This window comes from Cetorhinus maximus, chromosome 12 (assembly GCF_964194155.1).
Source record: "Cetorhinus maximus chromosome 12, sCetMax3.hap1.1, whole genome shotgun sequence".
In the NCBI taxonomy this organism is placed as follows: domain Eukaryota; kingdom Metazoa; phylum Chordata; class Chondrichthyes; order Lamniformes; family Cetorhinidae; genus Cetorhinus; species Cetorhinus maximus.
In genome coordinates, this window is record NC_135890.1 from 8,219,186 (window position 1) to 8,234,672 (window position 15,487).

Here is a 15,487-nt window from a genome sequence, read left to right on the forward strand (position 1 = left end):
ATTATGCTACAAGGAGGTTCATTCCTGCATTAAATAAGTCTCTGGGTGACCTTCTAGAAGTTGGGCCAGCAAAATGGGTGGGTTTCTTGTTGTTTCAGAGACTTAGGTAAAAAATACTCCAGGCTAGTTTTCTGATAGAGTGGGTGAGTTTCAAACTCACACTGTTAACCACCCTACCTGTAGTTAAAATCTGGGCTTCTATATTTGCAAGCTAAAAAGGTGTTTCTGTATTTAACTCAAAAAACTCTGGAACAATTTCTGCACTAATTTAGCAAAAAATCCCTGTTAAGATTATATTTTCATAATAGCTACTTTAGTCAAAGAAATTTGGTAAGATTGATGTGTTTTATGACCTGAAACATACTATTGGAATTATTTACAGAAATCCAGTTGTGTAAACCTTCCATGACCATTTGCCCGAAGCAGTGAAATTTTCTTGAAGTGAAAGTTTTATTGCATAGTAGTATAATAGTTTTTGAAAGAACTTACATTTCTGAAGCAGTACTGAGAAAGTGCCTCTGCCCCACACTGTTTAAGATAATCGGCCCAGTCAAAGTCTAAACCAGGATAACCTGCAATATTACGAGACAAAATATAAGCAAAAAAAAAAAGCATATTTTCCGACTCCTAGCCTACCCTGATGTTGCTGATTAAATGTTAACATGTCAGCAGTTTTCTGATACCTCAACATGGCCTTTCTTGATGCAGTGAGCAATAATGTGCAACTGCCATGGAAGGTATCACAGCTGTATTTAATCCCCAGTGAAATCCACTGGGGCAGGGATTAAAATAAGTAATTTCTCAAGCGCAATTTAATAACTAGTATAATTCTGAAAATTTTGGGTGGGACTTTTACCCATGAAAAAACTGATGGGTTTGGGTAAAGTGGTGGGTTAAAGTCTTAAAGATCAGATTCCTGACCCAAACCAGCCTCCAACCTGCCAAGGTGGCAGAAAATTCAGAGGCCTTGGTGGGGTGAGGGCAGGGTGGGAGTGGATCAGAGACCCGGGTCAGGGAAATCAAAACCTGAGACCTCATGGAGAAGGTTGTGGGGGGAGGAGAGCAGTGGTTCCACTGACAGGCATCACTCAAACAGGCACACTTGATCCAGGAGGCTTCCAGCATCTACCAAGCCCTCATCTGGATGTCACTGCCGGGTTTTAGAAGCTCGAGAAACCCAGCCACCCATATTTACATTTGAAAAGTTGAATAGTGAGGTTCACACTCTCCTTATTATATTTAAAGTACCAACCTGCCTTCTTGGACTGGGTTGGTCATTCGCCCACTTCCCCACCACAGTTGAAGCTGGAAGTTGGGCAGGTTGGAGGTAGGTTTCGGTCAGGAACCCACCACTCAACCCAGAATTATACTATGTTATTAAGTTGTGCTTAAGAAATTACTTTTTGTTTTCATTGTGACCAGATGCAAGGTATTAAGCAAACAAACTACACAGGTATAAAATAATCCTTTGTCAGCATAGAAGAATTGCATAGACAGAATGGCAAATCCACCATGCAAAATTTTCATACTCACATACGCAGAGCAAATGATGAAAAATGAGTTATGATTATTGAGCTATTGAGAGGGGATGATGAAGTGAGACAACTTTGAGAGCATGTTCACAGATCCCTGAAGGTGGCAGGACAGGTGGATAAGGTGGTAAAGAAAGCATATGGAATGCTTCCTTTATCGGACGAGGTATTGAATACAAAAGCAGGGATGTAATGATGGAACTGTATAAAATGCTGGTTAGGCCACATCTGGAAATGTGTGCATAGTTCTGGTCACCACATTACAGGAAGAACATAATTGCTCCGGAGAGAGTACAGAGGAGATTTATACGAATGTTGCCAGAGCTTGAAAATTGTAGCTGTGAAGAAAGATTGGATAGGCTAGTGTTGTTTTCCTTAGAACAGAGGAGGCTGAGGGGTGACCTAATTGACGTATGCAAAATTATGAAGGGCCTAGATAGAGTAGACAGGAAAGACTTGTTTCCCCTAGCTCAGGGGTTAATTACCAGGGGGCATAGATTTAAGGTGATTGGTAGAAGGATTAGAAGGGACATGAGGAAAAACTTTTTCACCCAGAGAGTGGTGGGCATCATTGCCGAAATTGGTGGTTGAGACTGAAACGCACAATTCATTTAAAAGGTACCTGGGCATGCACCTGAATTACTGTAACCTGTAAGGCTACAGACTAGGTGCTGGAAAGTGGGATTCAAATTGAGCTGCCAGCTTCTTTTTTCTCTTTTTATGGCCAGCGCAGACATGATGAGCTGAATGGCCTCTTTCTGTGCTGTAACTTTTCTATAGTTGCATGGTTATCTAGGCTTGTTTATTGCAAGTTGTAAATCACAACTCAATGCCTCGAACACAAATTAGTAATTTGTTTTGGAAAGTATACACATACTTCATTATGAAAGTTTACAGTTTTGCATATAAGGGATGATATTCTGGATCTGCACTTCTAGCGAGTAGACTCTTATCAGAAACTCCACACACTAAGGCCAGAATTTTCCAGCCCTTCTGTTCCTGCTGATGTGAACGGAGATTTCAATGGCTCACCGGCCCTGCCGTGGAGGAACTCGCCTGGGTGAAGGGAGGGGTGAGGGTGGGGGAGTTAGAGGGGCGGGGGCTGGAAAAGTGTATTTTCCCTACCATCAATGTAAATAGTTGTAAAAGGATAGGTCCAAATTTCCAGTATGAGTTCCTTGAGAACAAGGTGCTTGCAAGGATCACAAAGTAGGATGCCTACAGCACTGAGAAAAATATCAAACTAAGAACCCTAGGTGGCCTGCTAGCAAATAATCACAGTACAGGGAGTGTCATTTGCCTCTCTCCTTGAGTTCAGAATAATGCATAATGCAAGTAGTTTTCATGATAAATCTGAACAACTTTGTAGAGGGATAATATTCTAGTTTGTAAGATTTTTAAATGTAGGTTAAAATTGAAATCAGCACATTATATAAAGGATTGCAACTGATTCAAGAAGGATATAAACCCATGAGTTATCAAACTACCACAGGCGCTCTTTAGCTCTGCTTTCACCACTGTTGCTATGCAACAGCCAGCATTCACATTGTTGAAATGGTACAAAGTTTAAACTGAAATGCAAAATTATATTGTTGAATTGTATTTTTAAATTTGAAAAAAAGAATGGTTTAATACAACAATACTGCATTTTGTTTTCTTTACATTTCAAAGAGATACAAACCCTTGGGTGGAGTGAGATGGACCCCATTTTTAAGGCACCACTGAACAGGAAGGATTCCTGGTGAATCAGCATGGCAAAGCACAGAGTTTTCACTAGCCTCTGGCCTCAAGTCGTCAATTGTGATCATAAAATACTGATCGTTAAAAACCTGTAAGAGTAAGAACAACACATATAGCATCTTAATGTTTTATTTGACATCCATACAACATGCTCAAAATTATTGATTATTCTGAAATAAGCACTCAATTTTCATGCACACTAATTACAATTACATATTTTTACATAGTTTCAGTGATACCCACTAAAAATGTACTTTTAATGCAGATATAGATGTTAGTTGAAGGGAACATTACTATTTACTCTACTGTTTAAGGTGCATTTAAAAAAAGCTAACTGGAATAAAGGTTTCCTTTTAAAAATAAAATATAATTCCAAATGGTTTATTCCAGAATTGAGGCATCTGTTCTGCTAATGTTTTGTAGCAATTATCAAAATTTTCCAAAGAAAGTTATAGGGACTGATATCATAAGTAAATCTGAATAGTAAATCACTATAAAACAACACTACAACATGTCAAATATTTTCATTCTAGAGTGCATCTCTAAAGGCTAGTTTAATCTGTCTGATTACAGAGTCTTTGATGCTCACCTTGGTTACTGTGGCAGGACAGATGGAAAAGGGCTCCCTTGGATCTATTGCCTCCAACTTCATGCCAGCTGTGAAGCAATGCGCCCTCAGATCAGGCTGGTCCTGCATTTAAAAAAGAAAATAAGTGACCATGAAACCTGAATCTTCTATGGCACAGACACAAGAGTTTGACAGTGCCCGGTAACAGGTGCAAAACTGCTAGCAGGCTCGATTTGTGTGCTGAAACGGAAGGTCCATCTTAAATTCATCCTCTCGTCTCATTGGAATAAAGGCAGTGTCAACTGGTTTCCCCAGCCGTAGCTCACAGCTGCATTTCAGCCACTCTTCTAGGACCACTGGAGAGTTCGAAAAACTAGTTCGAGCTCTGACTAATCTGAATGAATTTCTGGGAAATGGAACAGATCCCCAGTTTAATATTGTAAGACAACCTGTTCTCATTTCAAACAGGTTCCAGAAACAGAAAAAAGACAAAAAAGTTATAGAAATAGATAAATTGTTCAGAATTTAGGAATTATTTGACTGATCTTCCTAGGACAGCTGCAGTTTACACGTGAAGTAAGGAATTCACTGTTATGAACTGGTCCTTCAAGAAGATATAGGGTAACAGTGAAATACGACAATAACTTGCATTGATATATCACTTTCAACATAGTAAAACATCCCAAAGGAGCGTCACAAGATATCAAACATATTTTGGCAATAAAACATTGAGGAGATTATGACAGGTGACCAAAAGCTTGGTCAAAGAGGTAGGCTTTACATATGAACACCTTCTTAAATGAAGCTACAACTGTTGTTCAGTAATGCAGGATACTTCTGGTTACAAAACATTTGGGAGATTTGGAGAAAAGTAATATCAATTATATTTTTGGAAAAAGCAGCCCAACATCCATTGCCAATAGTGTAAATGTAATTAAATTTACCATGTTAGCTACACAGAAAACTTTCTCTTGCATTACTAAGTATTAAGTTGACTTAAGACATTAACATAAGGAATTCTTAACAGTTTCTTCCAAAACAGAAAAGCTGGAAACTCTAGATGCTTCTTAAGCAAGATAGTGCACATGATAATGCCTCAAGATTTTTTCTATATTAGAATTTTCAGCCATAGCCTAAGTAGTCCAAATTGAATAGCAGGCAATGCAGAAGTGTGAAGAACCTACAAACCATGAAATCCATAAAAGAGAGCAAGGAACTAGAGTAAATTATTTTCATTCCAGCAGCACAGACAGCTTTAATATATCCTACAAGCATTGTCATTAGTGCAACACTAATGGGCTGATTCGCAAAGTATTATTTTACAAATCTCGCTATCTGTTGCTGATAGCTCAAATATAAGAATGCTTCAGCTTTCCGTGCTCTCTTGCACTGAGATAGTGCATGGGAAATATACAAGGTAATCCAAGACACTTCGCTAAACAATTACTATCCTGGTATCATAAAAGTTTGTTTTCAAGTAACTGGAGTTGTATTCCTGTTCCAACATGTAAACGAATATAAATTTACAGTGATGCTCATGTTTAGAAATTAAAAAACACAAGTGCATAAATAAATTTATTCTCCCTCACAAGGCTAACTTACATAATTAAAGAAATCTGCCACCCTTGCCCATCCCAGTTACATCAATAAATCTGTCAATCGCTGACAGATTACTTACATAAAATCTTTCTCACACATCTGCTCTTATTTATGCATTCATTATCATTAGGCTAGATGCAAAATATAAGACATTATATTTTTACATAACATATCACTTGTAGCACTGTTCATGATGATCAAGGTGAATATACTGCTTTACATTAATAGGAATGGTGTTATGCCATGTAACGCACAACGATTTGTGCCCCCTAACCAATAGGTTGAATTTTGGTTATGCTTTGGAGATCAAATTCAATGATGGTTCATTTTCTGCATGAAAAGCATAAAAAAGTGACCTTGATTATTAGTATGTCTTTTTTGCATTTAATTGTTACTCCTTTCCTTTTTATAAAAGCACAGACAACCTGAAGATAGCAGAAACATGTAGCAGTTTGGAATTAAGTATGTAGAGAATTAGCTGCAGTGACACAGTTGTCATTTTGGAGCAGTATTGGGAAACTTTGGCCTATGGGGAAGAGCAAGCCTTTGGTATCACAGGGGAGGAGATGCAATATGTGGCTTGATGCATAGTATCATTCTTGGGAATATAATAGAGGGGGCAGATTTTAAGTAAGGTGTGGCAGTAGTGACAGCATCCCAAGGTATGACAGTAAGGGCAGATCTCAGGGTCTGCAAATTTTAGAGCAGCTACCAAAATGTGTCAACATTTGTGACTTGTGATCATCATAAGAGGTTGCAAATCTTGAAAGGTGCTGTTTGGAATACTGGTTAGGATTCTATGTTGTTTCAGGACAGGGAGTGCTCAGGATCTGAGAGCACTGGAGTGCAGAGGCGTGTCCTCAGATCAGAGAATGAAAAGGGAAGCCCATGTGAAAGCACTGGGATAGAAGACCTAGGAAATGCAGGGTCTGTTAGATGCAGGAGCTGGAAGAAACAGGGAGAGTCTCCAAGTCTGAGTGTAACAGAAAGTTAGAAACAAGGGTCCAGCATCTGGGAACCTTAGGAAAAATGGGTCTTAAAGAACTATAAAGTTAATTGGTTGTAAAGGTCCAAGAAGACTCAACAGTGGGATTCAAAAGTCCAGCAGCATTTGAGAAAGTTTGGGGAGAACCAAGATCTAACAATTTTGACTGTGATCCAGAGGTCTCCTGCAATGAGATGCAACCAGGATCTGGAATCAGTAGGGAATGGGTCCAAAGTCTGACAGGATCCAAGATGGGGGAATTACTGGGGTCAGGCAACATTGAGAGCCCAGGGGAACAAAAGCTGACCAAGCACACCCCTTTATGGCCATCAAACATCAGTGCAACAGAGCACCAGGCTACTTGCTATGTTCTTGGCTTGAAGACAAGTGAAAGCGTGAAATGTACTGACCATACACTTACTTTAGAATTAACACAGCTGGAATTAATTGAAACATTTAGAACTGAATAACAAGGATGATAACAAGGGTATTTAACTGAAACATACCAAAATTCAATTAGCTTATATTCTTTACAAACTTCCAGAAATAAGCCCTCCAGGGAATTGAAGGCAAAATACATTTTTCACAATTATATTATTATATAAACAAGCTGTTTTCTCTGACTCTGACTTATGGGCTTAAATTTGCAATGGATTTAATGCAGAAAATATGACCAAAAAAAGTGTTACAGGAAGGTGCATGTCCTATATAAAATCTTCAGCATGTTTAATTATGCAAATGCTTTCAATTGTACAGTAGACCCAAATATACACAAATACCAGGTGCAAATATATGTTTCTTTTATTTGAAAGTGATTTATAATCGCACTGTATTTGTTGCTCTCTACTGCATTTAATTTCATCATTTACCTCATTATCTGGTGTCAGATACTGTTTGCTGCTATCACTATTCCTCTAATTTATAAGCATGAGAATTATGTACAAACTATCATTTGAACACAATGTACTTGTACAACATTTCTCTATTCACTAAATGTTGAAATAGTAGAAAGAAGAATTTATTTAACATGGATATGCAGAGTGCTTTGTTTGATAAAATGAAAATCAACATTTTAGGCACTACTTTTAATGTTACTGGTAAAATTACACATACTCCCACATTCACTAATCATTTTCCTCTCATGCAAACCCTGAAATGCCAGTTTATGAGCTGCAAGGTGAGTTCTAGCATTAACATGATCTGGCTATGTGAAGCTGTTCCCATTAAAAGTTCTTTAACGCAACAAGCTTATGTTGGCAAGATCAGCTGATCTGAGATTTTAAGTGAATTAGCACATATAATGAAGAAAGGAATTTTAGATGAATGGGTCAAGTGATAGTAGCACTGCTGTATTTTCAGAACTAAGAGCTTTTATTATAGGACATTATATAAAATTAGCTTAAATAACATAGTACTTTCCACACCATAGACTTTCTTCACTGTGTTGGCTCAGCCTTTCGCAATGGTTATTTTTGATGAAGTCAACAGGATCGCCTGCCCTATATTTGTTACCTTCAATCAGTCCAAGAATAATAGTGTATATAACCTGTGTATAGTTACCAAAATTCAAGCAAAATAGCTAAATTGTAAGTAACACACTAATGGTTACATATCAAAGCACAAATATGATTTAGGCACCAGCATTAAAAATATATGTTTCAGGATCTTAGTTTAATTTTCACAAGGCTGTCAAACACAGGTTCCAGACTGAACTGACTCCCAGGACTTCTGTTAGCAATAGATTTATTTAAGCTCTTAATTTTTTTATTTTAATATAGCTAATGCTATTACACTCAAACTTCAGGACAGAGGAAAATTACCATTTATTAGATGTGGCCTGGCTCGGTGGTAACACACTCAACAGAGTCAAAAGGTTATGGCTTCAAGTTCCACTCCAAGACCGCAGCACAAAAATCTAGACCGACACTCCAGTGCAGTGCTGTGGGAGTGCAGGACTGTCTTTCAAACGAGATATTAAACAACAGATCTCTAATGAGAATGTGAAAGATCCCAAGACACTATTTCGAAGAGCAGCAGGAAAATTATCCCCGGTGCCCTGGCCAATATTTATCACTCAAACAACATCGCAAAAAAGATTATCTGGTTATTATTACATTGCTGTTTGTGGGAGCTTGCTATGCATAAATTGGCAGCTCCTTTCCTACATTACAACAGTAACTACATTTCAAATGTACTGCATTGGCTGTAAAGTGCTTTGGAACAACAGGTAGTTTCGAAAGATGCTATATAAATGCAAATCTTTCTTTTAACTAAGGAACCTCTACTATTAGCTATTATGAAATAACAGTATAATTTTTAAAATTTCATTCACGGGATGTGGGCTTCGCTGGCTGGACTAGCATTTATTGCCCATCTCTAATTGCCCTTGAGAAGGTGGTGGTGAGCTGCCTTCTTGAACCGCTGCAGTCCATGCGGTGTAGGTACACCCACAGTGCTTTTAAGAAAGGAGTTCCAGGATTTTGACCCAGCGACAGTGAAGGAACGGCAATATATTTCCAAGTCAGGATGGTGAGCGGCTTGGAGAGGAACTTCCAGGTGGTGGTGTTTCCATTTACCTGCTGCCCTTGTCCTTCTAAATGCTATTGGTCATGGGTTTGGAAGGTGCTGTCAAAGGAGCCTTGGTGAACTCCTGCAGTGCATCCTGTAGATGGTACACACTGCTGCTACTGTGTGTCAGTGGTGGAGGGAGTGAATGTTTGTAGATGTGGTGCCAATCAAGCAGGCTGCTTTGTCCTGGATGGCGTCAAGCTTCTTGAGTGTTGTGGGAGCTGCACTCATCCAGGCAAGTGGGGAGTCTCCTATTGCACTCCTGACTTATGCCTTGTAGATGGTGGACAGGCTTTGGGGAGTCAGGAGGTGGCTTACTCATTGCACAATTCCTAGCCTCTGACCTGCTCTTATTGCCACAGTATTTATATGGCTAGTCCAGTTCAGTTTCTGGTCAATGGTAACCCCCAGGATGTTGGTAGTGGGGAATTCAGTGATGGTAATGCCATTGAACATCAAGGGGCAATGGTTGGATTCTCTCTTGTTGGAAATGGTTATTGTCTGACACTTGTGTGGTGCGAATGTTACTTCCCACTTGTCAGCCCAAGTCTGGGTATTGTCTAGGTCTTGCTGCATTTGGACGTGGACTGCTTCAGTATCTGAGGAGTCGCGAATGGTGCTGAACATCGTGCAATCATCAGCGAACATCCCCACTTCTGACCTTATGATGGAAAGAAGGTCATTGATGAAGCAGCTGAAGATGGTTGGGCCTTGGACACTACCCTGAGGAACTCCTGCTGTGATGTCCTGGAGCTGAGATGATTGACCTCCAACAACCACAACCTTTGTGCTAGGTATGATTCCAACCAGTGGAGAGTTTTCCCCCTAATTCCCATTGACTCCAGTTTTGCTAGGGCTACTTGATGCCATACTCAGACAAATGCGGCCTTGATGTCAAGGGCAGTCACTCTCACCTCAGGAGTTCAGCTCTTTTGTCCATGTTTGAACCAAGGCTGTAATGAGGTCAGGAGATTAGTGGCTCTGGCAGAACCCAATCTGAGCATCAGTGAGCAGGTTATTGCTAAGCAAGTGCCACTTAATAGCACTGTTGATGACCCCTTCCATTACTTTATTGATGGGGAATAGACTGATGGGGTGGTGATTGGCTGGGTTGGATTTGTCCTGCTTTTTGTGTACAGGACATATCTGGGCAATTTTCCAAATAGCCAGGTATATGCCAGTGCTTGTAGTTATACTGGAACAGCTTGGCTAGGGGTACGGCAAGTTCTGGAGCACAAGTCTGCAGTACTATTGCCGGAATATTGTCAGGGCCCATAGCCTTTGCAGTATCCAGTGCATTCAGCCGTTTCTTGACATCACGTGGAGTGAATCGAATTGGCTGAAGACTGGCACCTGTGATGCTGGGGACCTCTGGAGGAGGCCAAGATGGATCATCCATTTGGCACTTTTAGCTGAAGATTGTAGCAAATGCTTCAGCCTTATCTTTTGCACTGATGTGCTGGGCTCCTCCATCATTGAGGACGGGGATATTTGTGGAGCCTCCTCCTCCAGTGAGTTGTTTAATTGTCCACCACCATTCACTGCTGGATGTGACAGGACTGCACAGCTTAGATCTGGTCTGTTGGTTGTGGGATCGCTTAGCCCTGTCTATCACTTGCTGCTTATTCTGTTTAGCACGCAAGTAGTCCTGTGTTGTAGCTCCACCAGGTTGACTCCTCATTTTTAGGTATGCCTGGTGCTGCTCCTGGCATGCCCTCCTGCACTTTTCATTGAACCAGGGTTGATCCTCTGGCTTGATGGTAATGCTAGTGTGGGGGATATGCCGGGCCATGAGGTTACATATTGTGTTCGAGTACAATTCTGCTGCTGCTAACGGCCCACACCACCTCATGGATGCCCAGTCTTGAGTTGCTGGATCTGTTTGAAATTTATCCCATTTAGCACCGTGGTAGTGCCACACATGATGGAGGGTATCCTCAATGTGAAGGCAGGACTTCGTCTCCACAATGGCTGTGCGGTGGTCACTCCTACCGATGCTGTCATGGACAGATGCATCTGCAGCAGGCAGTTTGGTGAGGATGAGGTCAAGTGTGTTTTTCCCTCTTGTTGGTTCCTTCACCACCTGCTGCAGACCCAGTCTAGCAGCTATGTCATTTAGGACTGTCTTTCAAACGAGATATTAAACACCAGATCTCTAAGGTGAATGTAAAAGATCTCATGACATTATTTCGAAGAGGAGCAGGAAAATTATCCCTGCTGATTAATTTGAAGATTTTAAAGATTTAAAGATTTTAAATGATGTTATCATTTTAGCACTGTTAGATGTTCAAAGGTGTCTAATAGACTTTCAGACTTGAGGTTAGAATTTTGATGCTACAATTGATTTAATAAGCACAACCACTGATGCAAGGACAAATTCTATGGGCTCCCTCAACACCCTAACTGTAATATTGAAGGCTTGTACAACAGAGCTATCGGCTTCCCCAGCCAAGATTTCAGTACAGTTATGACATTAGCATCTACCTGATCTGATTGCCCGGATGTGTCCTGTCCACAAAAGGAAAAGGACAAATTTAATCTGGTCAATCACCACCCTATCAGTCTCCTCCCCATCAGCAGTGAAGTGGTGAAAAGAGCATTCAATACTATCACCAAGCAACAACTACTCACTTACTGCTTACTACTGCTCAGTTCAGGGCAAAACCACAGTCTAGACCTCTTCACAGTTTTGATCTATGCATGAATGCAAGAGCTAAAATCCAGGAAGAGAGAAGAGCACCTGCCCTCAACACCACAAGAGCATTCAACCCAGATATGGCAGTAAGGAGCCCTAACACAATGGGGGTAAAAGGAAAAATCATCCAGTGCCTTGTGTCATTACTGACACAAAGGATAACATTTGTGGCTGTCAAGTTATTGCACAACCAGAATATTACTGTATGAGACCTTCAGGAAAGAAACTTCTGCCCAACCATCTTCAGCTGCTTCAATGAATTTAAGTATCATAATATTTGAGTAGGGCTGTTCCCTTATGATTGCAGTGCTCATTTCAATTTAAAGCTCTACTGATAATGAAACAGTGCATGCCAACCTGCAGTAGGATCTGTGGTAACATCCACATTTGGACTGATAATGGCTGGTAACAACCGCACCATATAAGTTCCAGGTAATGACAATCTCCCCCAAGGTTCTAAAGAACCACTGCTGAATCCTCTGCAAACAACACCTTAGAGGCCATCATTGAAGAGAAGCTTACCTTGACCAGCCATTTAAACAGGGCAGGGCAGATACTGGATATTCTGAGTGCCTCACTTCCTAGATCCTCATATTTCTTCACTATCTACAAGGCTCAAATAAGGTGAGTAATGGAATACCCACTACCCAACTGTATAGGTGTAACCACTACATTCAAGCAGGTCAACAGAATCCATGACAGAGAAATTTGCTTGATTAGGTATCCTGTCACTCAATTCGATACCCATCCTATTCAACACCTGTGTAATGTGGCTTCAGTATATACAATTGGAGGATGTACAACAGCAATTCACCAAGGTCACTTTAACAGCATCTCTTCTGCAACCTCCACCACTAAGAAATAAAAGGCACAAACTATCTTGATTTGGGCTTATAGGCCACTCCTCCACAGTTCAGCATCCTAGGGTTTCTAATTTAATGCCATTATGACAGCAAAATCATGAGGCTAGCAGCAGTTTACGGAGAAGGCCCACCACCACCACCAGGTCAGGGCTATTAAAGGGATAAATACAACTTGTCAACATTACCCACACTCCAAGAACAAAAAAACCTTAGTGAAATAGATTAAAACACTTACTCTTTCATCTAGTAATAAATATCAAACTGATCAGTACAACCGCAGATTATTATATTGTAATATTTCTACAATATGTAAAATGAATTTATTTCAACATTTTGCACATTTGACTGAATGAAGATAAACAGCAAATTAATGTTGACGTAGTGATGCAAGAAAAAGTGAATTTCATTTCTTCAGTTCACAGTTTTGAAATATTGTATACATGCAAAACCAATGCTATGCCAATAAATAAAGAAAAAAATCAGCTTTCAGGACTGTAGTATCTTCAAAATGATTTGCATTAAACTTTGGGTGCTTTTAGTTCATTTCTAAACAAAAAACTTTTTCCATAATTCTGTAACATTTTTCTAAATCAACTGCATATCATTTGGCATTCAAAATCACCCAGCACATGATAAATTACAGAATGAAGGCTCTCATATCGAAAGAACATTCAATATTTAAATGCAAATTTCACCATCAATCCCAATTATGGTTTTCCAAAGACTGAAACTGTCCTTCAGGACTAGAAAACAGTTATTTACAGAAGTGTTGTACCTTATCTACATTATGGTATTTTCCAAAATGCTAAGGCTATTTTTTTTTTTTAAGACTTATGCATGTCTTAGCAAATATGAGTGGCACTGAAAAGACACACAGAAAAGCCAATGCTGTTGCCTATTCGATATCTGTAAGTACCTACGTTTTAAGATCACAATCAATGTACAAGATATGTAAGAAATGGGCTACTCTGAAGGATAGAAAAAGGCTTTTAATTAATTGTATCCCAGAACTGACATGATTTGAAGACTTCCAACTGCCTCATTCAAACCACTGATTTCCGTCCACTGTTGACACATTAATTAATCTTTTGCCTGTTAGATTATGACAATTGATGTATTTCTAAACCCTTTATTGTGGGTGAAGCCTTTTACAATATCAGTTTTCTCAATCATGACATACATTACCATACAATCTTATTCCTCCTTTTAGTTGCTCAAACCCTCGGAATCCATGTAGGTGGCAGTAATTTGAAATCACTGCCAAAGATCAAGAACAAAGCCTCGCTTAATTATAATTATGGACTCACCTCTCCAGAGCAGGTTATTCAGACACTCCAATATCAGCCATAATTAAAATTGGAAATACGTGAATATGTGTGCAGTAAGCAAGGGTCAAGTTTCGCGAACCTGATGATCTACCCCGCCCCTCCCTCCCCCCACTGATGGGGTATAAAATTCCCTGCATTTTTCTAATGATACCTTCATAATTGGTTCTTTACATATTTAAGATGTAAGTGATGTTTATCTTAAAATTTATTTTTCTGCAGTAACACTTGGCCGTTTTATACAGTCCTTTAGAAATGGCCTTCAAATGACAAATATACTTCTGGTCATCAAACATACACGATGTATAGCACCGCAATTCACATTCGGCTCACGCTGGCCTCAACTGAACACTAGAAAGTTTTGCTTGTTCGTTAGTCATGTTGCCACAAATCAATTTTGACACTAGTTATTAATTGGAACAATTGCTTCTTTAGTATGGTTAATTCTTAAGATTCGGAATGCATGAACTCGGAAATCCTTCACATAAACCTTATAAAAAAGATTGCCCTCGAACTCCTACATCCACCCAGACAGTGAAATTGCACCATGGCATCATCCAGCCACATTTTACTCTCAGAATATCTCTAGAAGTGACGGTTTTAGCTTCTTTAACGTGTTCTAACAAAGAAAACATAAAATATATCTTTTGCAGCATCCCAAGTCGCTGCTCAGAGTTAGACACAGGGTAGGACCATGTGTGCCTGACTTCATTCATACGGCAAGGAGGATGGCATATGCAGGGATTGGAGTTTAGGATGCCCCTCATGCATTTTCCTGCAAGGAATAATAGTGAAAGCTTGGTCCCAAAATTTTCTCCACTCTCCACTTATTTGGTGGCTTCAGTGACAGTTTCTTCTTTTTCTGTGAAGTTTTTAGTGTGGTGGACACATTGCCCATAGTGGAATTATATCTATGTTTCTTTGGAGTTGAGCTTGCTGGAATCAAGTGTTGCTAGCTCCTGGAGATATCTGATTTTGAGATATCTGTGCAGATCTTGCTAAGTGGATGAAATTTGTCAATTGTTTGTTAAAAAATAAAGACCCAATCTGCCAAATATTATTTTCTGAGCAGGGTCTGGATCTACTTGTGAAGAGTACATCCAGGAATTCTTTGCTGCACTAGATTCAGGGCAGGTACAGTTGGGTCTTCTGGAGACTGTGACTCTTTCCAGGTTCAGATTAATACGATTCTATTATATTCTTTTACTCCTTCTGGTTTCTTGTCAGAGTGCACCAAGGCAGGTTAGAGAAGGAAATAGATTGAGAAGCTTCAGCTGCTATACCCAGCCATGGTTTCTGCAGAGAGGGCAAGTTCCAGGTCCTAAGAAAGCTGCATTCCAATGTTCAAGAGACCTGGTCTTCACATGAGCTGGAATTGCAGGTAGGTGAATTTAACAATAAACAAGATAATATACCAGAGCAAGTAATCTATGATCTCTTTGATATGGAAAAATACAAAGCAGCCCAGCACCCTTTCTTGGAAGCCACCTAGATGCCGTATGCTTTATTAACTGCTCTCTCAACTTTGTCCTGTCCTGTCACCTTTAATTATTTATGCACATATATATATATAGTGGTCCTTCTACTCCAGCACCCCCTCTAGAATTGTATC

The 15,487-nt window shown here is 39.8% G+C and overlaps 1 protein-coding gene across 3 annotated transcripts in view; it reads right to left on the bottom strand.

Annotated features, from left to right (window-relative positions):
• The window catches only part of sfmbt2 (Scm like with four mbt domains 2), a 197,387-nt gene that overhangs the window by 87,836 nt on the left and 94,064 nt on the right, over nt 1–15,487 (bottom strand). For all 3 annotated transcript variants that reach the window (XM_078552971.1, XM_078552973.1, XM_078552972.1), the window contains 3 exons: nt 3,862–3,963; nt 3,214–3,361; nt 490–572 (listed from right to left, as the gene is read on the bottom strand). In XM_078552971.1, the coding sequence (XP_078409097.1) occupies nt 490–572; nt 3,214–3,361; nt 3,862–3,963 (333 nt within the window). The remainder of the gene's footprint in view (nt 1–489; nt 573–3,213; nt 3,362–3,861; nt 3,964–15,487) is intronic.